This window comes from Pseudoliparis swirei, chromosome 18, assembly GCF_029220125.1.
Source record: "Pseudoliparis swirei isolate HS2019 ecotype Mariana Trench chromosome 18, NWPU_hadal_v1, whole genome shotgun sequence".
In the NCBI taxonomy this organism is placed as follows: Eukaryota; Metazoa; Chordata; class Actinopteri; order Perciformes; family Liparidae; genus Pseudoliparis; species Pseudoliparis swirei.
In genome coordinates this window covers 26915339-26942863 of record NC_079405.1, presented here as the reverse complement: position 1 = coordinate 26942863, position 27525 = coordinate 26915339, and the positions used below count along the sequence as shown (strand labels likewise).

The window sequence follows — 27525 nt, the reverse complement described above, 5'->3', positions numbered from 1 at the left end:
CACACAGTGAGACAGACACACACACACACCACTGCTGCTATGCGTCAGCGTGTGCAACAAATGAACAGACACGCTGACGGGTGATACATCACTGTTATGGTCCCCGAGACGGAGAGCGCCACCACGGGCGAGTCGAGCCGCGCGACGCAGTCTTCATCTTTAAAATGACTCGGCGGTGTTGATTGTCAGCCGGTGCCGCGATAATGACAATTTATCCTCCCCGCCGTTTTCCTCGCCTCACCTCGTCTCCCACTCCTCACGTTTTACCACAGGCCCCGAAACCAGCGACACGGGCACTCGCTGGATGAATGACCGGAATAAAGGACAAAAAGAAGAGTGTCGAGAAGAGGGTCTGCGGGGAGTAGACAAGAATATTGTGTCTATTTGTTGTAGAAGTCATGTAGATTCAGTCTCTCCACCCTCCAACTTAAACCCATGACACATCGTATAAATAGAAAGGTGTGCTTTCAGTCATTTGTGTTCATGACCTTTATGTGGAGGAACACGGGGGATGGAGAGTGAGCGGTGTGCTGCTGTCACAGCGGGACCGGCACACCACGGCACACCAGGGAACACCATGGCACACCACGGCACACAAGGGCACACAAGGGCACACAACGGCACACCGTGCGGGCTTCAAAAAGCACTTCTGTGAAATGTGGAAACCAAGAAGTGCATGTGTGTTTATTCCACATGTACCGACCCCAAGGCAACGAGATCCAATGCTCCACCTTTGTGTCCTGGTGTTGCATCATAATATGTAAATCATTGAGTTCACTCTGTGTATATAGAGCAGTGGTTCTCAAATGGGGGTACGTGAAGGCACTCCAGGGGTTACGTGAGATAAAAATATATATATTTAAAATAAGAATCCATTAGAAAATCCTTTAAAAATATTTATTCAATAGATATTCAATACAATATAAGTCCAAATTCATAAAGGGAATGGTATATTTTCTATATTAAATCCGACACTGATGGCACTGATTTTCTTTTTTCAGTGATATACCCCTTATATTCTTAGTTACCCCTGACCAGTGGGAAGCATTTTTTGTTAAAAAAATATGTAATACATGGCACTGTGCCATCATCGTCTGATTTAATATGGAATATATACAATCCCATGTCTTAATTTATACTTATATTGTATTGAATATTTATTAAATAACTATTTTTAAAGGATTTCTGAATGGATTATTTGAATAAATCTCACATATAGCCCCATTTGAGAACCCCTGATACAGAGTATTTATATGGGTGGATACTTTTACATAGTGTCCTTTCAAATTTAGTTTATAATCTCTTGCTGCCGTGAATCTATTTAATTTGCGGAAGAAACTATTTTCTCCTGTAAGTATATATTAGTACATCGGTTGTGTGCACATATCCTATAATAATAACCGGGAACAGATTGTTTCTTTGTTTGCGGAGGTCAGATACTATTTCATGTAGTGTCTCCAAAGTTGGTATGGAGAGTTCAGCGCGGCATCGCGGCGGCCTTCAGGCTGCCTGCCAGAGACAAAGACGGCTCGCCGTCAGTCCGTACACCTGCCCACACACACGCGGCGTGAGGTGGTGAACTTGTCGAAAGTTCAGTTCAAGGGAAACTTGAGCGTTCGCCTTGCCTCCACACACGGACTGAAAAGAGTTGCTGTGCCGTCGGGTTCACGCGTCCTCCTTTCACTGCCTGTCAGGCGCACAGCAGCCTGTGGTTCCTCGTCCCTACACTCAAGGGCGTGTGTAGGATTCAAAGAAAGGGGGGGCTTCGCCCCAACATGGAGGGTTGTGTGTGGGGCCCCGGATATCCATCGTTAGAGGCAGAATGTCAGGGTCATGGTGATATGTTATGTTCATTTAGACACTAACACTGAGTTGAAGATGAACTAGTTCAGTGTCAAATATAACATTCAATGGAGAAAAAAAGTATAAAAAGAAAGACGTCGACAGTTATTTATTGTATTTCTGCTAGAGCCTCCCTAAAATAGGCCCTGCGTACATTTTGTTCGTAAATGTGAGCGTCACCCTCGAGTCGTATCATCATAACCGGCTTGTCACGGTATCGTGACGGTTCACATTTATTTATACCTGAAGTAATACCATAAATAATACCATGAGTAATACTATGAGTAATACGATGAGTAATACCATAAGTAATACCATGAGTAATACCATGAGTAATACCATATGTAATACCATAAGTAAAACTATGAGTAATACCATATGTAATCCCATGAGTAAGTGCCCATCAAGTGACACTGAAGTACTAATCTGTTTTTATTCACGGTATAGTGGGAAAAGATGTGTTTTTAGTTGCAATATGAAACGTCTACATTATGCGAGCGATGATCAAATATAATCTAGAACATTGTCTGCATTTCTTTCTAGAGACAAACAAACACAACGAAAGCCCCCAGAGAGAGAGAGAGAGAGAGAGAGAGAGAGAGAGAGGGAGAGAGAGAGAGGGAGAGAGAGAGAGAGAGAGAGAGAGAGAGAGAGAGGGAGAGAGAGCGAGAGAGCGAGAGAGAGAGAGAGAGAGAGAGGGAGAGATCTCGGCGTCAGGAGAAAACAACTTATTCACAAAATGCCCAAAAGCGAACTCACAGGAAAAGAGAGAGAGAGAGAGAAGGTAAAGAGAGAGAGAACTGTTGGTGTCAGCAGAGAACATATTCACTCCCACAAAAATGCACATCGAATTTCATATTCTGTCACGGCGACACCTTGAACGACGGGATAAATATGGTGTTGTGTTGTTGTGGTTGTACAGTTTTTTACCACAATGAAAATGTGTTGTTGTCTGTAGAAGCTCAATACCATCAAATATGCATTCATTTAGATTGAATAAAAACACGGGAAATGATTACATCTATCTGTGATGTGCACCTCTTAGCGATAACATTATCAAGCAATATCTCAACAGAGATATCCAACCATGATTTGAAGATAACAAACTTTACCGTTGTTCAGGAATAACCGTGAAACAATAAGCCGTGTGAAGGTGTAAAAGAAACACAGGGAGGGGTGGAGTTGGTGGGAGTAATTCCCTCCACCTTCAAGCGCTGTCACAACAGTACAAATGTAAACCGCTGAGGCAAACTGTAGAGCGTGAGCACACGGTCGAGTGTCTGACAGAGCGTATCATTAAATCCAGAGTTATAATCATAGCCATGAATACATTGTTGTAATGGTTTGGTTGTGTGTCGTGACGGGGCGGCGTTGTGTTTGACGGAGCTAAACACAACGTTGTGTAAAAACACCAAAGTCAACATAACACAATGTGTTCAGTCAATTGCTAAATAACACAGATGTGATGTCTTATAGTGGGACGTGTCACGTCCGCCCCAATAACTGCAAGAGAAACTATCAATGAAGAGAAACTATCAATTAAAATAAACTAGCAATGAAGAGAAACTATCAATGAAGAGAAACTAGCAATGAAGAGAAACTAGCAATGAAAAGAAACTAGCAATGAAGAGAAACTAGCAATGAAAAGAAACTAGCAATGAAGAGAAACTAGCAATGAAGAGAAACTATCAATGAAGAGAAACTAGCAATGAAGAGAAACTATCAATGAAAAGAAACTATCAATGAAGAGAAACTAGCAATGAAGAGAAACTATCAATGAAGAGAAACTAGCAATGAAAAGAAACTATCAATGAAGAGAAACTAGCAATGAAGAGAAAATAGCAATGAAGAGAAACTAGCAATGAACATTTTCAATTCAATTCAGTTTATTTTATATAGCCCAATATCACAAGTTATAAATACGCCTCAGAGGGCTTTAAAATCTGTACACATACGAAATCTCTGACCTTTGACCTCACAAAAAAACTTCAAAAATAGAAAACACCCTTTCATAGTGGAAAAAAGTGAAGAAACCTTCAGGAGAGCAACAGAGGCGGATCCCTCTCCAGGATGGACAGATGAACAGATGTCATGTGACCAGAAGGAATCATTACAGAGTTACATAAACATATTCAATGAAAATGACGGAGTGCATAATTAATTAGTAGTGAGTAGTAGGCATGGACCACGATCCAGACCTCCAGTATCCATTAAACAGAAGGAGGTAGGGGGTTGGGGGGGGTGGAGACACGCGTTGATGTGTCAGGACTCTTTGACGTACTTAAATAAGAAAGAGGGGGGGGAGAATTTAATTTAATGAATTTTAAGTGTCACCTGTTAAGACGAATGGCCGCGCTCGTCCATTACTCGGCTCCGTCTCTCCACCCTTCACCTCGGCAAATTGATTTGAAAATTAAATGAGGTGATACCACTTGAAGAGGGTCCAGCTACATCAACACTGATCATTTATAATATTGGACTGTCAGCCGCAGTACATTTATCGTGTTCACCGCCTCCTTCCTGCGTGTTTTTATTTATGTGTTCTATCTATGAATAAATTAATGATCATTGTGGTATTATTTACCCCAATGATGCAAAAAGAGTGAGAAACAAACTCTCTGCAGAGTCTTTAGCGAGGGTTAATGGTAAAGGTGATCGTGTAATGGTTGCAGGATGGAACCGCTTCACCCAACTCCACCCTCAGCCAATGAGCTGCTTCGTTCTCCGATATGCAAATAAGGAGGCACAAGGGCAAGCAATGCATGTTCGGCGAAGACCACCCTGGAGGGCCATGAACGCCTCATTAAGATGCAACACTCTCGTTTCACTGAGACGGATGAAATCTGAGCGCCAAGAACACCAGAGACGATTGTGTGTGACCTGTAGTTGTTTTTGCAATATAGTTGAGGCTATCAACCCCAGGATGTAGAGGGAATTACCATAATGTCCCTAACTGTGTATAACTCACAGCAGCAAATCATCTGTTTAGCGAATCAACCCCCAAACCCAGCAACCGGCACACAGAGACACAAACACCCAAAAGGCCAGCGCTCCTTTTCCTTAAGTAGCCACGGATGGAAAACCTCGCGGCCTGAAATGGAATGTTAACGTGAGCATTGTGAAGAAATCAATTTAGCTGTTATTCCCACGACAGTGTGACCGGCCAGGGTATTTCTTTTTTCTTTTTTTTTGTATTACCTTCCCCATCTTCCCCCCCCCCCTCTCCCCCCTCCCCGAGCTATCATCCCGAATAGAATGGTGTCTGTGTCTCGAGGCGGTGGCCATTGATCCACATTGGAAGTGAGACGCCGCTGCCTCGTCAGGCCGCAGTGATGAGTGCAACCAGACGGGCGAACCAGATATATATATATATATATATAAATATATATATATATATATATATATATATATATATATAAATATATCTACTTCTTCATTGGGTGAGAATAGTGCTGGAATGGATGGATAAATATATATCTATATATATATATATCTATTATATATATATATATAAATCTACTTCTTCATTGGGTGAGAATAGTGCTGGAATGGATGTATATATATATATCTATTATATATATATATTTATATATATATATATATATAAATCTACTTCTTCATTGGGTGAGAATAGTGCTGGAATGGATGTATATATATATCTATTATATATATATTATATATATATATATTTATATATATATATATAAATCTACTTCTTCATTGGGTGAGAATAGTGCTGGAATGGATGGATATATATATATATATATCTATATATATTTATATTTAAAAAAGCCTGCTGTCGGGTTGTTTTTTGTAAACCAGATGCTGTGCATCACAACGCTGTCCAAACTCACCGTGCCATTGAATAATATTGCAGCTGCTCTACACACATGTCATGTTTCCTTCGTATCATGTGTGTGGCTTTAATTGGACTGGCAATACGCCCTAGTAGTAGTTATTTATAAGCACGTGGATGCATGAAAATCAATGTGAAACAACACAGAATGCTAAATGAAGTGGAGCCCGTTCACTCTCTGCGTCCCTCGATGATCTATTAGGGAGAAGCGGGTGACAGCCCTCTGGATGGATGCGGGACTCGTCGTTATCTCCTAAAGTTTCACATGTCCAAGCGTGCACTTGTGGCGCTTTCACGACTTGTTACTCACGCTCGCCCACATGCGAGAGAACGCCCGGTGGCCCCCGCGGTCCCTCACGTCAGACCTGCCAAGAACTACAACTTCTTCAAATACACTCCGCTCAGCTCACACAGAGTTGGTTGATGATCGGCCGACAATCGCAACCAGGCGACTCGCGAGGCGTTTCGGCGCGTTGCACTTCTGTCGGCTGTCAACGTTTTAACTGTAACAACCACCTTTCACCAAACTCAAGAGAGGCGCCGCAGTATAATAGATAATAGTTATCTTTAACCGTGGTGCATTCAAGAGGCAGGCGGCTTCCACGGCGTCCGCTCGTATTGATTTAAGCGATGCCGGCTGCGGTGTGAAGTAAGAAACACACTTATGTTGGTAGTTATTTCACTTCATGTATTTTTCAGTCAATATCAATATTGAATGACGAAATAAATTATGTAAAGTAGAAGCGGTTGCTCTTTGCTTTTAGGCTTGTGTTCAAGGTGTTTAATTTATTGGTTTTTTACTTTGTTTCTTTTTTTATAAGGGACAGTGCACATTAAATTAAAAAAACATTTCTGTAAATGTGCCAGTTAGCCAAGAGGCTATTTTTCATCTCTAGTCAGATAAAAATCCAATAAAATAAATATAAAACAAGGATATGGTTACATATACAAGATGTATGTATAATATTGACGCGTTTCAATGCGTGCACATACAATTCATTGTGTGAATTGTGAGTATCCTCATTCCTGAAATGAGTCTCCGAAGCCTCACGCATCCAAGATGTTCCTTTTATCCATGTCACAGGTGTCAAACACAAGGCCCGCGGGCCGAATGCGGCCCGCCACGTCATTTTCTGTGGCCCCCTGATGGCTTTAAAGACACATGATTACCTTTTCTTCAAGAGTGTAAGAAAAATACCCTGTGCATTTATTTTGAAGGTTTCAAATTAAATGGATTTACACGTTATAATATTAAAGAAATGTTCTCATGTACAATTTTTCTACACTGAAATAAACAATAATCATATTCAAAGAGAGTTATTTAACAATATGTTGGGGAGTAGTTTACACAATGTTACAGTTTCAACCCTTTGAGGGCGGCCATGATGTAGATGTGGTCCACAGTGAAAATGAGTTTGACACCCTGACCCAGGGATGGCCAGTGTGTGTATGGGGGGGGGGGGTAATTAACGACCCCTGGCGTTATTACCCCTCAGCTATACCGATTGCCTATTAGACGCTGTGTGCATCGCGGTCATCTAAAATGCACTTACAACAGCTCCACGCTTCACCGAAGCCATCGAGGACAGACGTCGGCAGTCCTGCGTCGCCGGAGTAATTTCCGGTAGAGCGAGAATCTTTTAATATAAAAAAAATTGTTCAGCCGGAGTGAAACTGTGATCTCCGGATGCAGAGGGCTCACGCCGCAGGCCGGCACCGGGGATGTCCCGAGCCACCGCTCGGAGATTTTAAAAAAAACTATTTAAACTCACTCCCCAAAATGAACAATTTAGTAAATGAACGCCTTGACCGTCTCAGTGATTAAACAGCACATTCCTCCCATGATTCATAGGCGGGGCGTGTGCACTCGGCCACGTAATCTCTCTTTTTTCTCATTACGGCACCTCCAGAAGTGCCTTCTAAACACAAATAATGACAGTGGCAGCAAAAGCTACGCGAGCCAATCCACAAGCTCGCATGAAATGTGTCCGTCAGTTTTGGCTGATTCATAATTTTTCCCGGGGCAAAAGGTCCGCGCTTCAGCAGTCAGATGTTTGATTTACCGCATGCTAAACAGCAATATGATGCTATTAGCCAGTGTGCATGTGAGAGGGCATGCAATTATATTCTGTAAGGACTTTTCTGGGGCTAATATATATACTTTAATGTATTTAAAATATACTTAAAATATCAATAGTATATTTCAAATGTGCTATCAAAGAGATGTACTTTCTGAAAATATATAAGAAATATAGTAAAGTCACGCTTTCACCTAAAATTAGAAAATTAACACACTTTAAAATAATTGTACTGTAGTTTATACTTAAAAATATATGTTATAAGAAATATATATTTGAAGTGTAAGTTCTGTGCAATGACTTCAATGTACTTTTTAAACATATTTTTGGGTATATTTCAAAATGTATTCTCTAAATTAGAATTGAAGCAATGTATTTAAAGCACATTTGATGAATACAGAGTTTAAATATACCACCATTATATATATATATATTTTGTTCACATCCAGCAAAGTAACCCTATCAAATCTCAAAGACACTACAATTAATTAACTTTTATAGAGCAAAAGTCAAGATTATAATAATCATCTTCCAGCTCTGACTCAAACCTGCCTGTTTCAGCCATTTCCCCGACTTCCTGTTTCACATGAAACCTTCCACCTGAACCCCCCCCCCCCCCCTCTCTCCATTACATTAATCAAACCCTCATATAAAGTGAAATCCCATTTAAATACCCCTGCGCAAATAATTTGTGTAGCCAGGTTGAGAGATTCGGGAGTCAAAGGCAGGCGTAATTAGACGGGACGATTCTGAAACCTCATACAAGACGTAATTAAAGAAATTAATAAGGTGCCGGCCCTCTTTCACTTGGGTGCTCCGCCTGATGATTAATCACAGCCTGGGCTAATTTGATTTGTGACAAGGGAAGAGATGACTCTGCGAGTCAGTTAAGAGCGCCCGGTTCGACAGCATATGACATTAATAAAACATGAACGGCGCTCGGAGAGAGACGAGAACCCGCCGCTCGCGAATCCACGCCGAAGACGTTGGATTAAAGAGGACTTTCGGAAATAGACGGCCTCCGTGTCAAAGTCGCTGACGGGGGATCGACTGGAAGTTAATCAACGTCTCTGATGTCACATTATTGTTATCGCTGAGTAATTGGACTCAACACCTTTATGCATAAAACAAGTGTTGACCTGGATGTTGTCTTATGGAGGTGAAGACGGGGTGAAGGGGGGGGGGGGTTAACGTGCATGAAGGTCTAGTTCACCTCCCGCTCTGTCCAGGTGATGCTAAAGGAAGGAAACAGGATATTAATGACTCATTGTTCACATTAATGTAGCCTATAGGCAGGTGTAAATATTGTTTATTTGTGTGTTCACTCCGACATAATGGCCGGAGCCCCTGTGCGATGTGACGCAATCCTGATTCCTCGCTCTAAATGCGGTCTTCGAGGAGCGCGTGATGTTTGATGTCGTTGCATCGTTAATATCTCTCCACCACAGGTGTGACGAATAGAGGTGCGGAGCTCTTAAAACCCACTTCCTGTCACGCTTTGAGGCCATCGTACCGCACGTGTGGCACCTGCTTCCGTGCAGATGTTCCTGTCGTCGCATGTGCTGCAGGAAATGCATGCAGACGGAGCGACATTCACATGCAATACATGATTAATATATATATATATATATATATATATATATATATATATATATACACTACCGTTCAAAAGTTTGGGGTCACTTAGAAATGCCTTTATTTTTCAAAGAAAAGCACTGTTTTTTCAATAAAGATAACATTAATCAAAAATACACACTAAACATTGTTAATGTGGTAAATGACTATTCTAGGTGGAAACGTCTGGTTTCTAATGAAATATCTCCATAGGTGTATAGAGGCCCATTTCCATCAACTATCACGGTTGCAGGTGTTGAGGTTGCAGGTGTTGAGGTTGCAGGTGTTGCGGTTGCAGGTGTTGCGGTTGCCGGTGTTGAGGTTGCAGGTGTTGCGGTTGCAGGTGTTGAGGTTGCAGGTGTTGCGGTTGCAGGTGTTGCGGTTGCAGGTGTTGCGGTTGCAGGTGTTGCGGTTGCAGGTGTTGCAGTTGCAGGTGTTGCGGTTGCATGTGTTGTGGTTGCAGGTGTTGCGGTTGCAGGTGTTGAGGTTGCAGGTGTTGCGGTTGCAGGTGTTGAGGTTGCAGGTGTTGCGGTTGCATGTGTTGTGGTTGCAGGTGTTGCGGTTGCAGGTGTTGAGGTTGCAGGTGTTGCGGTTGCAGGTGTTGCGGTTGCAGGTGTTGAGGGTGCAGGTGTTGAGGTTGCAGGTGTTGCGGTTGCAGGTGTTGCGGTTGCAGGTGTTGCGGTTGCAGGTGTTGCAGTTGCAGGTGTTGCGGTTGCAGGTGTTGAGGTTGCAGGTGTTGCGGTTGCAGGTGTTGAGGGTGCAGGTGTTGAGGTTGCAGGTGTTGCGGTTGCAGGTGTTGCGGTTGCAGGTGTTGCAGTTGCAGGTGTTGCGGTTGCATGTGTTGTGGTTGCAGGTGTTGCGGTTGCAGGTGTTGCGGTTGCAGGTGTTGCGGTTGCAGGTGTTGCGGTTGCAGGTGTTGAGGCTGCAGGTGTTGAGGTGGCAGGTGTCCTTGTTGCAGGTGTTGCAGTTGCAGGTGTTGCGGTTGCAGGTGTTGAGGTTGCAGGTGTCCTTGTTGCAGGTGTTGCAGTTGCAGGTGTTGCGGTTGCAGGTGTTGTGGTTACCGATGCTTACAGAAGTGACTTCCTCCTGCCAGCCTGCACGTCGTTGTTCAGGAGCTTGTTGCTCCGCGACCCGGTCACTATTTGTGTTTGCTCTTCTCCCTTGTCGTAAAAAAATAAAAGGTCTGTCCCTCTGCGCGGTCATTGCGGGTTTTTTTGGTGCCATTTTGTTATATTCTTCACTCTTTTTTTCTATTTATTGTAGAATTGGTTTCTCCCTTATTTTCTTTGTCGTGCCCCGAGGGGCCTCCGGGTTATTTGGGATGTTTTTTCCTGCCCTGGTGAAGAGGTTGAGATATTGTTGTCATGTTCGAATGCCTGCCCTGTAAAAAAAAATCCTTTGAGACAGAAACTGTTCTGGAAATAAACTTGAAAACTGATTGAAACAGCGAGTGAGCACAGCCACGGCCGAAGGAGAAAGGCCCTCCCACACAGGAACTGGATATGTGTATCTTAAGAATTTAATAGAATGACTCGCATTCAGCTCAATAAAAAATCCATGTTTAATACATTTACATCATTTGTGTTTTCATGAATAACAATGTGGCTTTTCTGCACTTTGTGTAAAATCAAAGTCAAATATTTGTATTGATTTTATATTTTATTATTTATTTTAAATGTATTTAACCAGGAAATGCCTCATTGAGATAAAAATCTAATTTACAAGAGAGTCTAGGCTCTTACAATACAACATAAAACAGTGACAGACAATATTTATATTTTTTAAAGATACATTTTTAGTTCACAGAATGAATAAAACCAAAAATAAGACTGAAGTCATCATACAGGTTCACACGGGTGCACATACATTGAGTCAAAGAAAACATCTTCAACCAGATAGATGTACCAGATAGTTATATATACATATACATACACAACAATGTAAACAACCAGTCTAAATGCAACTGACATCATCCGGAGCCGGGATGCAAATTATGTTTATCCAGTTAACACCTCGTCTTGCAGCCTGCATGTGCAAATAGAGGATGTAAATCTTCGGAATATATAGTCGCTAAATGTCCCACAATACACATATTGACGGTCTTGTTCCACATGCTGTTTTTTTTTTATCGACACTAAAGTGTTTACCTCTTGAATGTTGAATATGAAACTATATTCGAGTAAAGCCTTCAAACGCTCTCAAGGACTCTCCTCCTCTCCTCCAGCTGACATCAGACGCCGCCACATATCTCCCCAACGACGCCACCAGTAAAGGTGTGTTTAGTGGAAATGATGAGGAGGAGGAGGAGGAGGAGGAGGAGGCGTGTGGCTTTCCCCCCCCCTGCGGACATATTGCTGTTACGATATCTAATGAGCGGTTATTGTTCCCCTGATCACGGCCCGGGGCCTCGGGCGCATCGCCTGCCAAGAATACAACAATCAATTGGGAAGGACGCTTCTCTCGTGAGGTTTAGACGTCTAGCAGGACGGAGACGGCGGAGAGGAACGGAAGGATTCATAAAGGCAAAAATGACAATGATAATTAGTGGCAGGCACGTGCTCAGACATGTCGGGGTTCAGGTGCTCAAATAGAAGAAAAAAAGGGCACCCATCGCTAAGATGAAGAAGAAGTTAGCAGGTCACCTGAAACACATTGTGTCGTGAGACACGAGAGCTGAACAAAATGACATGTTTTATTACAATTTATTTTCATTTACAAAATGATACGAGCAAAAAATGCCATTTAACCCTCCTGTTACCTTCGGGTCAATTTGACCCCATTCAATGTTTAACCCTCCTGTTACCTTTATATTTACTGACATATTTTACCCTTGGGGTCAATTTGACCCCAGCAATTAAAACCTCCAGAAAATTATTAGAATTAATATTGTTTTCCAAGTTTAAGTGTTTGTTTGTTGACTACCTACATGGCCCTTTAAATATATAAAAAAGTTGATATTTCTTATATGTTTGACACAGTGAAAAACAGCCTGGGGTCAAATTGACCCGAAAGAACACCGACATTAAACATTGAATGGGGTCAAATTGACCCTAAAGGTAACAGGAGGGTTAATAAACATGTGAGGAGGAGGAGGTGTAGGAGGTGTAGGAGGAGGAGGAGGAGGAGGAGGAGGGGGCTTGTGAGCGCCACGGAGCATGTCGGGGGCGAAATTCACGCAAGAACTCACACACACACACACACACAAGGAAAAACATGCACTGCTGGCTCCACTAGGGCACGGGTACGTGAACATGCACTGTCCGTCGGATTCTGAGGAGTTTAAGTGGAGGTCTGCCGAGGGCGTCCACGATGACCCCCGGACAAGAAGGCGGATAAGGAGTCAGAGCAGGTGGTCAGAGGTCTGGTTAGCATGGCATCGCTCTCTCTCTCTCTCTCTCTCTCTCTCTCTGCACCTAGAGACTGGGTGCACATGTCCCCCCCCCCCCCCCCCCACCATTATGCCCTTGTCTATAGTCAGAGGACATCATTGTGAAGGTAAAGCATTTTTTTTTTAGTGCATTTTAAAGTTGACTATCATGGGAACACATCTGTTGCACCTAGAGAACATTAACAGGAACACATAACTCCTATAAAAGCCTTTTTTTTAAATCCTCAATTTATCCTTATTTCCAGTCGATCACTATCCGTCACATTTTACCAGAAAACCTATTTTGTAAAACCTGGACAATTGAAACACTACAAGTGTCATACCCCTGACATGACGCTGCCGGTGACCTTTGACCCTAATTATGAGAATGCCAGGACCAACAGCGGTGCCCTCTAGGGGGCGGGGCTGCGTAACAATACCCATCCCGACACGCCGCGCTGTCGTCGCTCATGACGACGTTGCTGATTGTATCGACTCAGTAACGCGCTATTAGCCGCCGATCGCGTTCTCAACGCGCCTTTTGTTACAATCGGCGGATTAATTATCGCAGATGTAATTATCAGCCTATTGTTCCTCTTTAATTAGGCCGTCGCTAATGGCTTTTAAGAACCTTCGCCCCATCGAACGCTAATTGATTCCTCCAACTCTCGCTAACCTCTTTAACTGGGAAACAAAAAGAAGGCCGCCCCCCCCCCCCCCCCCCCCCCCATCCGCTCCACAGTGACAACAGCCTCCATGTGTGTGTGTGTGAGCTCCGGCTCGCACTGTCACTGACCCAGAAACGTTTTCCCGGCGGCTTTGTTCGAGCCGGCCTCGAACCGCCGTCACCGCGGAGGTCATCGGAGGAGAACGTGGGCGCCGATCGGAGGGTCGCACGTCATCGGCAGCCCCCCCCCCCTCTCCCCTTTGATGTTTTACAAAGGGGTCCTTCTAGTCGACGTCACTCTGTAGCGCACGTCGGCTTCTTTTCCATGAGATTCGGAATCCTGGTGACTCTGCAAATGGAGGTCGGGCCGCGATGGAGGCTTCGTGGCGTGCGACGCGTTTTACTCGTAACTGGCGTTGTCGAGCGTGTTTTTCGTCGTCGCCGCTGCCTCTCGTTAATGAACCTGGCTGTACGGCCGGTTAGGGAAATGAAGCAGATGCTTAATTGGCTGACTTTGGGATATTACACCCACATTAGCGCTGTGAAGTGACCGTTTTCTCTCTCTCTCTCTCTCTCTCTCTCTCTCTCATTAGCACGATGGCAAGTGTGAATCAAAGCCTGGACACCAAAAAAAGAAAAAATCCTCTCTCGTTTTTTGTTGTTGCTCAAATACACTCATCCATACACACGGTCTCCCGGATCCAACAGTCATCTGACCTTTGGCAGGAGGTGTGATTTATTCACCTCTGTGTGCGCCGAGCCGGCAGCACCGGCAGCCCTAAAGGGCCGCGGCTCAGATATCCTTGTCGTGTAACACCTAAAGACAGTCAAAGGTCAGCGACTGAAGGAACAGAAGGGCCGCAGATGGAGCTCGCACCGACTGACCTCGGCGCTGTCACATCACCGAGCCCCCACCAGCCCGCCGCCGCCTCACACACACACACACAAGGAAAACACATGCACTGCTGGCTACACTATGGCACGGGTACGTGAGTGCACACGCTGCCACGCGGAGAGGATTAATGAGGGGGAACATGCACTGTCCGTCAGATTCTGAGGAGTTTAAGTGGAGGTCTGCCGAGGGCGTCCACGATGACCCCCGGACAAGATGGCGGACAAGGAGGCGGAGCAGGTGGTCAGAGGTCTGGTTAGCATGGCATCTCTCTCTCTCTCTCTCTCTCTCGCTCTCTCTCTCTCTCTCTCTCTCGCTCTCTCTCTCTCTCTCTCTCTCTCTCTTTCCTAATGTCAAGCCCGTGGCTTTCTGCCAATTTGAAAGGTAGTCCGTTAGCATGCTCGTCTCCCGGACATGTGTGTGTGTGTGTGTGTGTGTGTGTGTGTGTGTGTCTGTGTCTGTGTGTGTGTGTCTGTGTGTGTGTGTGTTTGTCTGTGTGTGTGTGTGTCTGTGTCTGTGTGTGTGTCTGTGTGTGTGTGTTTGTCTGTGTGTGTGTGTCTGTGTGTGTGTGTGTGTGTGTGTGTGTGTGTGTCTGTGTGTGTCTGTGTGTGTGTGTGTGTGTGTGTGTGTGTGTGTGTGTGTGTGTGTATGTGTGTCTGTGTGTGTGTGTGTCTGTGTGTCTGTGTGTGTGTGTGTCTGTGTGTGTGTCTGTGTGTGTCTGTGTGTGTGTATGTGTGTGTGTGTGTCTGTGTGTGTGTGTCTGTGTGTGTGTCTGTGTGTGTGTCTGTGTGTGTGTGTGTGTGTGTGTCTGTGTGTGTGTGTCTGTGTGTGTGTGTGTGTGTGTGTGTGTGTGTGTGTGTGTGTGTGTGTGTGTGTGTGTGTGTGTGTGTGTGTGTGTGTGTGTGTGTGTGTGACCGAGGGAATCGTTTTATTTATTATAATTTAAGCCAACAAGCTTTTTGCTTCCACAAGTATCATCCACGGTAAAGTTATTATTATTTTAAACACACATAACAGAAAACAAGTCATTATAACTGGATCATTGAGAACAGATTCCTCACCGGGTTCCTTCTGCAGTTTTTTCATATTTCTATCGCGATGAGTCAGCTGTCCGGACGATAGTCAGTCCAAAACTTCTCTGGGGGACGAGCGATGTAAATCAATGACGGATGACCGCTGGCTGACTAACTGACACGGAGCTAGTCTCTCTCTCTCTCTCTCTCTCTCTCTCTCTCTCTTTTTGAAGTGCAGTCTGGACTACATGTGCCAAGTGCATTTATCATTAGCAGAGGGCTGAAGCTGTAAACAGACCACATCATTACCAAGTCTAATTACATTTGGGTTCAAGGTCTCGCTGCAGACGGACACGGGCGTTCACACAAGGGCACCCTGACCAACGCGTACGCCTGGAGTTAGTGGAAGAAACCTCGACTACGCCACAACAACGGGCAAAAGGGTGAGCTTCCAAGAAGTGTCCGATTTGAGAATTGAGTGACGTTACAAATATGAACATTTGATGCTCGTAACCAATTGCACCATTTGTAACGTCAACTGTTGCATATTTAATTCAATTTAGTTTATTTTGTATCGACCAATATCAGAAAATTACAGATGTGCCTCAGAGGGCTTTACAATCTGTACACGTACGACAGCCTCTGACCTTTGACCTCACATCGGATCAGGGAAAACTCTGTATTTTTCAGTCAATTGCTAAATAACACAGATGTGATGTCTTATAGTGGGACTTCTTACGTCTGTCACAATAACTGCAAAAGAAACTAGCAATGAAGTGAAACAAGCAATGAAGACGATGCAAACGGGCACGCTGTCACGATAATGACGTGTGAGAAACACCCAAATATACGTAAATCTGTGTTCAGGAACAGGATTTTTCAATTCAATTCAGTTTATTTTGTATAGCCCAATATCACAAATTACAAATGTGCCTCAGAGGGCTTTACAATCTGTACACGTACGACATCCTGACCTTTGACCTCACATCGGATCAGGAAAAACTCTCAAAAAATAGGAAAAAACCAACTTTCACGGGGGGGGGGGAAAAGTGAAGAACCCTTCAGGAGAGCAACAGAGGAGGATCCCTCTCCAGAAGAATATATGTCATGTGACCAGAATGAAGCATTACAGAGTGAGATAAACACATTTAATGAATATGATAGAGTGTGTGAATAGTTGGGAGTAGGCATGGACCACCATCCGGAAAAGGGGGGGGGGGGGGGGCACATCAGCAGGGCCATGACAGGCCGGCCCGTGGGGGTCAACATGCGTATCGAGCTGATTGGATGGAAATTGGAAGGAGGTGTGAAGTCGGTCAGTAAGATGCTCTCTCATCCCAGCGGCAGCTATATCAGGTGACACCGGCTCTCATGTGGACACAGAGAGAAAGTGAAGAGAGAGGAAGAGGATAAAGTTTGGAAACATCTTAATCAATGACGAAAAAGTGAGACAGCGTGATGGAGAGAAACACTAACGTCCATTACGGCGGAGCACATAATCAATATGAACTTTATAGAGATGGCTTGTAAAACACTGAGACGTTCCCTGGCACTTGATAATGTCACCAAAATTATTGTTCCCCTCCTCCTTTTCTATTTTTTAAATCTCCAGTCCCCTCTCTTGCTTTTTCTTCTTCTTCTTTTTCTCTCTCCTCGTCTCGCACACCCTCGCCGCGACAATGTGCCACGCAATGGATATAATTGCAATAATGCAATTTGGTTCGGAGGCGGATCGAGAGAATAATTGGACTCAACCCCGACGAAGTGACAGGCTAATGATTTAGCATGGCCACTGGCTATTGTGAGAAGCGGGCGCTTTTCAATGCCACTGAGCTAATTTCCTCTGATGACGGTCTGAGCGCCGCCGTGTCTTTGTGTCGGCACAGAGGAGCGCATGGCCATGAGGCGGACAGCTGGATGATGTAACCCACCCACCCGATGCCAAACAAACACATGTCTCTTGTCTGGGAAGAAGCCACCCACTGTGCTCGGTTACTTCATGCAAAAAGAAAACGGGCCTCATTTAAACTTAAAGATAAAGCAAAGACAAAGTCCAGGGAAAAAAAGAGGCCTCATCTCCATTTATTTCCTCCCCCCCCAGACACATGAGCTCTGTCGGGGAGCAAAGAGAGTTGGCGAGAGGAGGAGAATCATTAGCATCGCCGTCACCGACAATCGCAAAGTCTCACGGTGAGGCCAAAACTATAGGACTTCAAATTACTGCAGCAACTGCACTCAGTTGGGTATAGGATGAAAAATATGTGACTTTAAAGTATAATGTATTCTGTTGTCGTACTGTACAATATGCACTATATGTCTGTGATGTATTCTGATATATGAATATACGTTGTACTATTATGATTGACTGACAACGTTGGTGAAGTGTTACATGGGTTTTTTGCACTCAGTTGGGTATAGGAAGAAAAATATTGGACTTAAAAGTATAATTTATTCTGTTGTCGTACTGTACAGTATGCAATTATGTGATGTATTCTGATGTATGAACATATTTTGAACTAGAGATCTGATTGTTGGACCAAATTTATGATTGATTGACAACGTTGCATTTAAATAAATAAAAAATGTTGCTTCCTTATTAATAATTATTTGCCTGCTTTAACATTGTTATTGTTGTGTTTTTTATGGGCCTTCTTGGCCAGATGCATGCTTAATTTTTACATTATTTTTAGGTTTTATTATTATTATGCATTCTTACTTTTGAAGGTTGTATTTGTGTAAAAATACCTAAATAAAATGTCAAGTATGAGAACAATGTTTTATTACTGAAGCAACTGCACTCAGTTGGGTATAGGAAGAAAAATATGTGACTTTAAAGTATAATTTATTCTGTTGTCGTATTGTACAATATGCACTATATGACTGTGATGTATTCTGATATATGAATATATGTTGTACTAAAGATCTGATTATTGGACGGAATTTATGATGAACTGACAACGTTGGTGAAGTGTTGCATGGTTGTTTTGATTTTTTGTTGCTTCCCTATTTATAATTATTTTCCTGCTTTAACATTGTTATTGTTGTGTTTCCTTAAGGCCCTTCTTAGCCAGATGCATTGTTAATTTTTGTACTTTATCTTTACATATTTTTATGTTGTATTATTATTATGCATTCTTACTTTTGAAGATTGTATTTCTGTAAAAATATCTAATATGAAAAAATATATATATTACTGCAGCAACTGCACTCAGTTGGGTATAGTAAGAAAAATATGTGACTTTAAAGTATAATGTATTCTGTTGTCGTACTGTACAATATGCAACTATGTGATGTATTCTGATAAAAAGGATGCATACAGTCAGAGCACCTCCTCGTGTCGCCGCACGACTTTGTTCAAAGGCAGTCATTTGCATTTGAATGCAGCGAGCGGCCATCGCTCACACAACACTAACAAGGCGGCGGCGTCTGCAGTGACCGGTGTGGAGAGAGAGAGAGAAGTGCCGTGACTCGGTACCTCTTCTGTTGGATGGCGCCAGAATCAAAGACGTCAAGACATTCTCCATCTTGCTTTCTGCAAAGTGTAAAGCGGCTCGCTCGAAACCCACCGCGAGATCATCTCGTTTCTCAGTCTGGGGAAGGACATGACGCGAATGCGAAGTGGGCAAAAGTCAAAAGAGGCTGTTAAAAACAGTGCGTGCCTGTGTGCATGTGTGTGTGTGTGTTGTGTGTGTGTGTGTGTGTGTGTGTGTGTGTGTGTGTGTGTGTGTGTGTGTGTGTGTGTGTGTGTGTGTGTGTGTGTGTGTGTTTGTTGGCAGAATGAGGCTTGAAACCAGGCGGGTGAATTTATTTATATCAGCTCGTTTTATGAGCCCTGCAGCTGGCGAGATGAAAGGGTTACCACAGCAGAGGCAATGTGTGTGTGGGTGTGTGTGTGTGTGTGTGTGTGTGTGTGTGTGTGTGAGGGCAGATTATTAAAGACTTTCATCCAGGTAAATTGGATAAATCTCACACACTACAATGAGTTGTGCCAGGGGCTGTGACAGTGTTCCTCTCTCTACCCGGCACACAGTCTCTCGCTCTTCCCTCTCTTTTCTTGTTTGTTTACTTTTGTTTACCCTCTTCTTTGTTCCTTTTTCTATCTTGTCCCAATCTATCATTTTGGCCACTTTTTTTTATTTCTCTCGCCTGCTCTTTTGATCCTCTCTGGCTGCGGCGTGTCGACGGCTGACCCACACGAGAGCATGGAGAGAGGCCGACAAGGAACGAGGGAAGATAGGAACAAAATATATCTACCTGGCATGTATAGACATCGCCACAGCCGGGGGGGGTGCTTGGGAAAAAGAGAGAAGCATTTATAAAGGTTAGCACCAAGCCTCTCCCTCTCTCTCTCTCTCTCCCTCTCTCCCTCTCTCTCTCTCTCTCCGCCTCAGCCAGAATCAATGCTCCAAAATCCCCCAAAGCCAGATCCTCTTACATCCTATCAATTATTCAACCTGCCTCTTTTGTCCAACCACTCCTGTTTACAAGGACTGCCCCGGCCAATCGTAAATGTTTGTGTGCCCACTGAGCCCCCCCGCCCCCCTCTATTCTGTCACACACAAACCAACAAACAAACACACACACACACACACACACACCTCTCACGTCTGCGCTGAGGTGGGCATCTGTCAGGCTGGCACAGAGAGGCGGCCGTGGAGGCGGCCGTAGCCCCGAAGGCTCTGAGGGCGACGCAGGGTACAGAGCGGGGCCGCCGCCCGGCGTCGGGGCCGAGGTCGGGCTGAGGGTCACGGCCGTCCGGCTGCTGGTGTCCGGCAGATGTGCAGCCACGCTCTGGAAATATGTGTGACTGAATACCACCAGCAGGGTGTAGCTGGGGAACAGCAGCTACGAGTGTCATTGTTCCGATGCAGGCCTTCAATAATATGAGGAGGCGAGCTTATGGATTGTTCTCATTGGTCTTTCTGTAAAGATTCAACATGTTCCTCAGGTTTTCTAAATGGGAATCTACTTCATACCCAAATCCTCATCTTCACTAGCCTCTGTAATGGCCGTGTAAGGCAATATTTTATTGGGGGTTACTTTCATCTTTTTACAGTAATTTTTTCAAACAATAATTAATTTGTCACTATATTCATTTATATATATATATCTCTTACTCATAATTCAACGGTATCCATTTCTTATAATTTGTGTTTAAGGTATTTCATGTTTTGTGCACATACTAACTGTGAAGGGAGGAAAGTGCGCGTTGGAAAAACTCTGTCTCTTTAAGAGAGGGGCGCTGTCTCTTTAAGAAGGGGGCGTGTGTAAAGCAGGTGCGGGAAGCCGGCTGAAGAAAACAGTGTATTCTTGCTTAAACCGGGAATTTGTAGAATAAATGTTGCTAAAAAGAATTAAATCAAAAAGTTTTATTGAAGAGTTCATGTTAACCCTATATTACCTTTGGGGTCAATTTTTTTAAATTCATATTTCAGGACTTTTCCTAATTTATTGGGGACAACTGGGTAAACATAAAATTCCCATGATGATATGTTTTCAATGTCCCGTACAATTTGACCCCAGGCTGTTTTTCACTGTGTAAAACATATAAGAAATATCAACTTTTTTATTAATTTAAAGGGCTATTTAGATAGTCAACAAACAAACATAAAGTAACTCACACTTAAACTTGGGAAACAATATTAATTCTAATAATTGTCTCTAGGTTTTAATTGCTGGGGTCAAATTGACCCCAGGGGTAAAAGATGATAGTACATTTGAAGGTAACAGGAGGGTTAAGGGTGCAACACCTGCATCCTTTGCCGTTAATGTCATAGAAGCCTGGAACGCTTACTCGTTATTTATTTATACTTGTTTGTCTGACAGATTAATTCATATTAAGTGCCGTCTTCTACGTGAATTATCTCCGTCGTGTTTGTGTTCTCACATGTCGGGGAGCTCGCGCCATGTTTGACGGCAATAAAGTGTGACAGTAATATTAAATGCAATTTCTCCAAATTAGAAACAGGCTTTAAATAGCAGTTACTGAGTACCACAGGCCAGGCAGCACTCTCTGGTGTCTATACTCATAGGCTTAGCACTGCTTTCCCCCTGCAAGCACTGCCTGAAACTCATCATATTTCCGTGCGTATATGCGTGTAATCGTATCGCTTCAGTAGGCAAAATTACATCTGTCACTGTCTGCGTGTGCAGCACATATAGGACAATGGAGATATTGTGTTTTGAAATGCATGTGGCTGATGTCTGACAGCCGCCGTCTACGTTATCAGCGTTACTGCGCATTCGGTTATTGATATTTTTCGTGCACATTGTCGCATAAAAGGGAAAGAAAATTACATTTACGCAGAGATATGAATTGCTGACACCCGCCGTTTAGTTATTCACACCCTCTTGCAGACAATACGACGGCAAACACACTGTATCATACACAAATACATTGAGTATATATATATATACACTACAATGGTGGCTCCCAGTGGAGATGTGTGTGTGTAGGTGCAGCGCTGCTCCAAACACACTCCTGTGTTATCAGACCCGCTCGCATTGACGTGCATCGCCAACACGGCCGCGCGGTAATGCGGCCCGTTACTCTGACAAAGGCTCAGGTCAATGGAGCCTCCGGCGGCTAATCGCTTCGGAGAGATAAGTGAGACGAGAGGAAGCGGCTGAGCGAGGAGGAGGAGGAGCGGCAGAGGAAAGGAGGAGGAGGTGAAATACCTTGTTTCACTCCAGCGTCAATATGGACCCGGCGCAGGCCTGCTAGCAAAAAAAGTGAATATTAAACACAGTTGTGATTGTTTTCTCAATGTCACATACATGGAGTTTTAGTGTTTTATTTTGAAGTCCCTGTCTCTTGTTTTGTGTCTTATTTTGAAGTCACTGTCACTTGTTTTGTGTCTTATTTTGAAGTCCCTGTCACTTGTTTTGTCTCTTATTTTGAAGTCCCTGTCTCTTGTTTTGTGTCTTATTTTGAAATCCCTATCTCTTTTTTTGTGTCTTATTTTGAAGTCCCTGTCTCTTGTTTTGTGTCTTATTTTGAAGTTCCTGTCTCTTGTTTTGTGTCTTATATTGAAGTCCCTATCTCTTGTTTTGTGTCTTATTTTTAAGTCCCTGTCACTTGTTTTGTCTCTTATTTTGAAGTCCCTGTTTCTTGTTTTGTGTCTTATTTTGAAGTCCCTGTCTCTTGTTTTATGTCTTATTTTGAAGTCCCTGTCTCTTGTTTTGTGTCTTATTTTGAAGTCCCTGTCTCTTGTTTTATGTCTTATTTTGAAGTCCCTGTCTCTTGTTTTGTGTCTTATTTTGAAGTCCCTATCTCTTGTTTTATGTCTTATTTTGAAGTCCCTATCTCTTGTTTCATGTCTTATTTTGAAGTCCCTATCTCTTGTTTTATGTCTTATTTTGAAGTCCCTGTCTCTTGTTTTATGTCTTATTTTGAAGTCCCTATCTCTTGTTTTATGTCTTATTTTGAAGTCCCTGTCTCTTGTTTTGTGTCTTATTTTGAAGTCCCTGTCTCTTGTTTTATGTCTTATTTTGAAGTCCCTGTCTCTTGTTTTGTGTCTTATTCTGAAGTCCCTATCTCTTGTTTTGTGTCTTATTTTGAAGTCCCTGTCTCTTGTTTTGGGTCTTATTTTACAAAACGTACCAAAACACTGGCGACGAGGAAGATCTTGAGGAGATAATGACAGGAATAAATATGAAAGAAATTATAGAAAAAAGAAAATAAAGAAGGCTATCTGGTTTGAATAGTCATCAAACACTATTACGACGTTTTTTTTACAAGTTATGTAGCCACGGCTGGTCTAGAGAGGGAACCATAAAGTGCATTTTTGGATGGATGTGAAAAACAACACTGAATGGAAATGCTATCGACTCTTTCAAAGTTTGTATTTTAATTTGAAAGAGTTTGACTTTCACATTCACACGACCGCGTTGCACTGATCTAACGCGCTGCGTCAGCGTGCCGCGTGAAGACGCGCCTGGATGCCATGAGAGGGAGGCGGAAACGTGCTTTTTTATGTGGATTTCCTGAGAGCTTTCCTTCAGACCTTTGAGTCGTCACACGTCACGGGGTAAAAGACGTGATCTGTTGAAGGAAACACGTTTTACGGCTCCAGTTGATTTGTTCCCTCTGAAGTGACGAAGACCGGCGACCTCCATGCGGCACTGATGACTCTGATCTTCCTCATCGGCTAATCTGCCTTCCGACTTAATATGAAATCAATGTCAGTTTCGGACAGCGGGAGGCCCGTTCCCCCCCCCCCCCCTCTCTTTTCCTACAGCGCTGACTCAAGTCGTCCCGCATGTTTCCACCTCCGACTGACTCACTTCATCTGAAGATTACCTCTCTCGCTGAGAATCCCTCAACCCTCCTTTCTTCTCCTGCATATGGCTGCAGGTTAATACAAATTGGCCTCGACAAAAGATGATGCGTATACGCCAAAGACGACAGTGTTTCATCCCTTTATTTTCTCTCCTCTCGAGGTACCGATTGCGCGAATTGCCGACGTGTGTGATGATGGACTATTGGAGGCGTTTGCTTTGACGAGGCGAGCGGCCTCCTGGGAGCCACCGGGGCCTCGGCGCATAAACAAAGACGTACATGAACGGCGATACCTCTCTATCTCCTGTTTTTCTCCTTCTTCTTCTTTAAGGCAGCTCATTATTCTTCCGTTTTTCCCCCCCCCCGTTCTCTCTCAAACTGCGTATCGTCTCTCATTAGCATTTTTCTTTTCTGCAGGCATCTCCTCCACGCTGTTTGTTTATCTCCGCCGGGCCTCGCCCTCTGGGTCTGGGAGATGAAACCGGTCTCCGCGGGACGTTTGGGAGGTTAGACTCCCGCTGACGAAAGTCCCCTTTCAGTCGGAAACAAAGATTGTTATTTAACATCAGAGAATGCATCTGTAGTCATACAGCCCGGCACGTGCACAGACATTTTGGGGGGCAGGTGCTCAAACCAAAAAAAAGGGCACCCAATGCCAAAAAAAAATTCTGAGAGAGTTGAAGCATAAGCATCAATACACTGATGATGCTGTCCTCGACCTTCGTTTCCTCTGGCAGCATCAGACAGCTAGCTTACATTTTCTTTTTGCATAAAGATGAATTATTATATAGCAACAACAGTACAAGCGTTCTGATTGGCTAATGGGTCGTCATGCCAGCCACGTATTGCCCTCCTCGCTGGTCTGATACAGATCCGTATTGCCCTCTTACGTCATTTTCAAAATGAGCGATATTGATAGACATCAACAGCCAAGAGCAGTGGTCCTCAAACTAAGGCCGTATTGCCCTCTGCCCTCGGATACGGGCCGCCTCCACATTTGGCCCGGCCCTCTGAACAAGAGAGGCCTTATGATTTTGTTTTCAGTCTGGCCACGCAAATCCTAGACTAGCCCGTTAAATAGAACGGAATAAGAATTAGCTCTCTCTCTTTTCTCTCTCTCCCTCTCTCTCTCTCTCTCCTCTCTCTTTTCTCTCTCCCTCTCTCTCTCCTCTCTCTCTTTTCTCTCTCCTCTCTCTCTTCTCTCTCCCTCTCTCTTTTCTCTCTCTCCTCTCTCTTCTCTCTCTTCTCTCTCTCTCCCTCTCTCGTCTCTCTCCCTCTCTCTATTCTCTAAACATAACTAACGTCAGTAAACAGCTGCAAGGCTTTGAAATCACGGATTTCGTGAGTTTTTGTTTATTTATTTTTTTAGGAAACGTGGACCAGTTGTGACGTCATGTTTTCAGCAGCGCTAATGTTGTGGTTGATTTATCACAAAACAACGTCAGGGGAAAAACACCGTCAAGATCTGTTGTTCTGGTGCTACGGGTCAGAGGAGAAGAAGGTGCATCCGTTTGGTGGCGCGAGGAGACCTGCGCAGAGGAGGAAGTGGAGGAGGAGCGCGGCGGGGGGAGGGAGAGGAGGGGGGCTCGTGAGCACCGCGGAGCGGGTCTAGGCGAAATTCTCACAAGAACTCAAATAAATGCCCCGTCGGATATTAAAACACATTTGGGGGGACTTGATGACAGAAAGAGTAACTTTTATTCTTAAATACGGATGAATAAAAAAAATGTGTCTCCAGCAAAAAGGGCACTTTTCTCATCCAGGGCAAAGGGTCTGGTGCTTGAGCACCACTAGGGCTCTATCTGTGCACGTGCCTGCATACAGCGATTATAATATATTATATCTGAAGCCAGGTAACAAGGAGGGTAGAAGTGCTGGTTTTTTTACATAAAAAAATAACAATGTATAGACATGTGGATTTGCTAAATGTGCATGCTATGTAACATCCCATTAAGCTGAATATGGTAAGACGAAAATCCCTCCGAGATACCTTGAGGCCTCTCGGCGAGTTCAGTCGTCTTCCTTCTCATAAATTGGAGTGTATGTGTGTGTGTGTGTGTGTGTGTGTGTGTGTGTGTGTGTGCTCTGCTGCAGGGCTGGCCGGCCTGCACAGCACTCGTACGACGTTGCACTCGTCTTCGTTAAACAGCGGCGACCTGAGACGAGTCGTGGATCGTGTCTGTCTCAGGGCGCCTTGTTGGAAACTTTCGGGCGGAGCTGCAGCGGCGAACCCCGGCCACCGGGGAGCACCGCGCCGGCAAATTGTCCTCAAATATTGATCCGGCTGCAGAGAGCAACGTAGGACCTGGAGGGGAGAGCGAAGGCGCCGTGGCTCATCTGGCCGAACGTCTACTGGAGAGACAGAGAAGGATGGGGAGAGGAGGAAAGAAAGGGGGGGAGAGGAGAGAGAGAGGGGGGGGGGGGAGCAAACAAAACCCTCATATTCGCATTCTCTGCTGGCTCCTGGCGTCCCACATTAGTGTGTGTGTGTGTGTGTGTGTGTGTGTGTGTGTGTGTGTGTGTGTGTGTGTGTGTTTGTGGGCGGAGGAGTGAATGTCGGTGCGCGCGGCTGCAGGATGTCAATCATCCCCTCCGCTCTCCCGCTCGCTCTCGCTGCAGAGACGCCCGGAAGGAAGAGGCCGCTGCAGCACAGCAATAAGCGAGTAGCCTAAAAAAAAATATTCCATGTCAGCGGGAGGAGAGAGGGTTGTTTGCTATACGCCGGCCGGTAATGAGAGAGTGGAGCCGCCTGCCACCGGTAGCCTCTGTTTGTGTGTATGTGTGTGTGTGTGTGTGTGTGTGTGTGTGTGTGTGTGTGTGTGTGTGTGTGTGTGAAAAAGAGCCCCGTTCATGCACTTGTGTTGTGTGTCAGTACCTTTTGAAAAAGTCCAAACCTGAACACTGAGAGAGCAGAGAGCGTTCCCCAAATAAAGTGAAATAACGACATCAAGTCAAGCGGTCCTTCTTGTTTTGAACATTTTATGGGCCTCCTTTTTAACAGTTAACAAAAGAGATGTCACAGATTAAATATAATAGATCAAAGATATAGAACTTTGAAGGCTGCAGCTCGGGGGAGAGAAATGTTTCTGGGCAACAACAAAAAAAACGAGACGAATGAATCGCACTTTGCTAAGTTCATATCGTGCCAAGCTGTAAGTGAGTCGTGTTTAACCAATTACTACTCAGGAATAATGGGGCGTGATGTATAGTTATATATTTCTTATCTACTTCGAGTGTTTTTTAGACTTTTTTTGACTAAAATGCTCACCTCCGATGTCATGTGACACCCACAGCAGAGAGACGGGAGGTATCTAGAGAATCAGAAACATTCCCAAAACGGTTTCAACTCGTGCAAATATCTTACATGAATGTTTAATATGTTGTTGTGATGCTACGCTGCGATTCCTAATGAGAACTGCAACAAAAAAAAAGCAGTCTTCGCGATCGTGACTCGAGCCCACAAGAGCAGTTTGCTGCTAATTTGCTATTCGCTAGATATTCGCTGCCCCCCCCCCTCAACTCATCTCCATGTTGACAACCGGGTCTGGATTCACTCGTCCACAAATGCTCCGTTGAAATATATATAAGCTTTGTAAACGCGTCATCACTCTTTGAAGTCGGCCATTTCTTTTCCATCAGTCCACATTTTGTCCATTATCGGAAAATAAGAGTCCCTTTGTGTCCAGATGTGTCCAGATGTGTCGAGATGTGTCCAGATGTGCCCCGTGTGTGTGCGTCGTCCATTGGGCTCGTCATCCGGCACGCCGCTGCGCGCGCCGCTCCCGTGGCTCCGTGTCGCCGAGTGTCCGTGTCGTTAGCGGTGAGCACGTTGCGTGCCATTGTTTTGTGATGGATGGCCCGACGGCGGTCCTCTCCTCCATAAGCCACCCCCCCCCCCCCCCCTTCGCAAGTAAA

At 44.3% G+C, this 27525-nt stretch overlaps 1 protein-coding gene across 1 annotated transcript; it reads right to left on the bottom strand.

Moving 5' to 3' along the window:
- Positions 1-9624: 9624 nt before the first annotated feature.
- Positions 9625-10593, bottom strand: LOC130208316 (keratin-associated protein 4-9-like). Its single transcript, XM_056437360.1, has one exon. The coding sequence runs from the start codon at positions 10591-10593 to the stop codon at positions 9625-9627; it is 969 nt and encodes a 322-aa protein (XP_056293335.1).
- Between the last annotated feature and the right edge of the window lie 16932 nt (positions 10594-27525).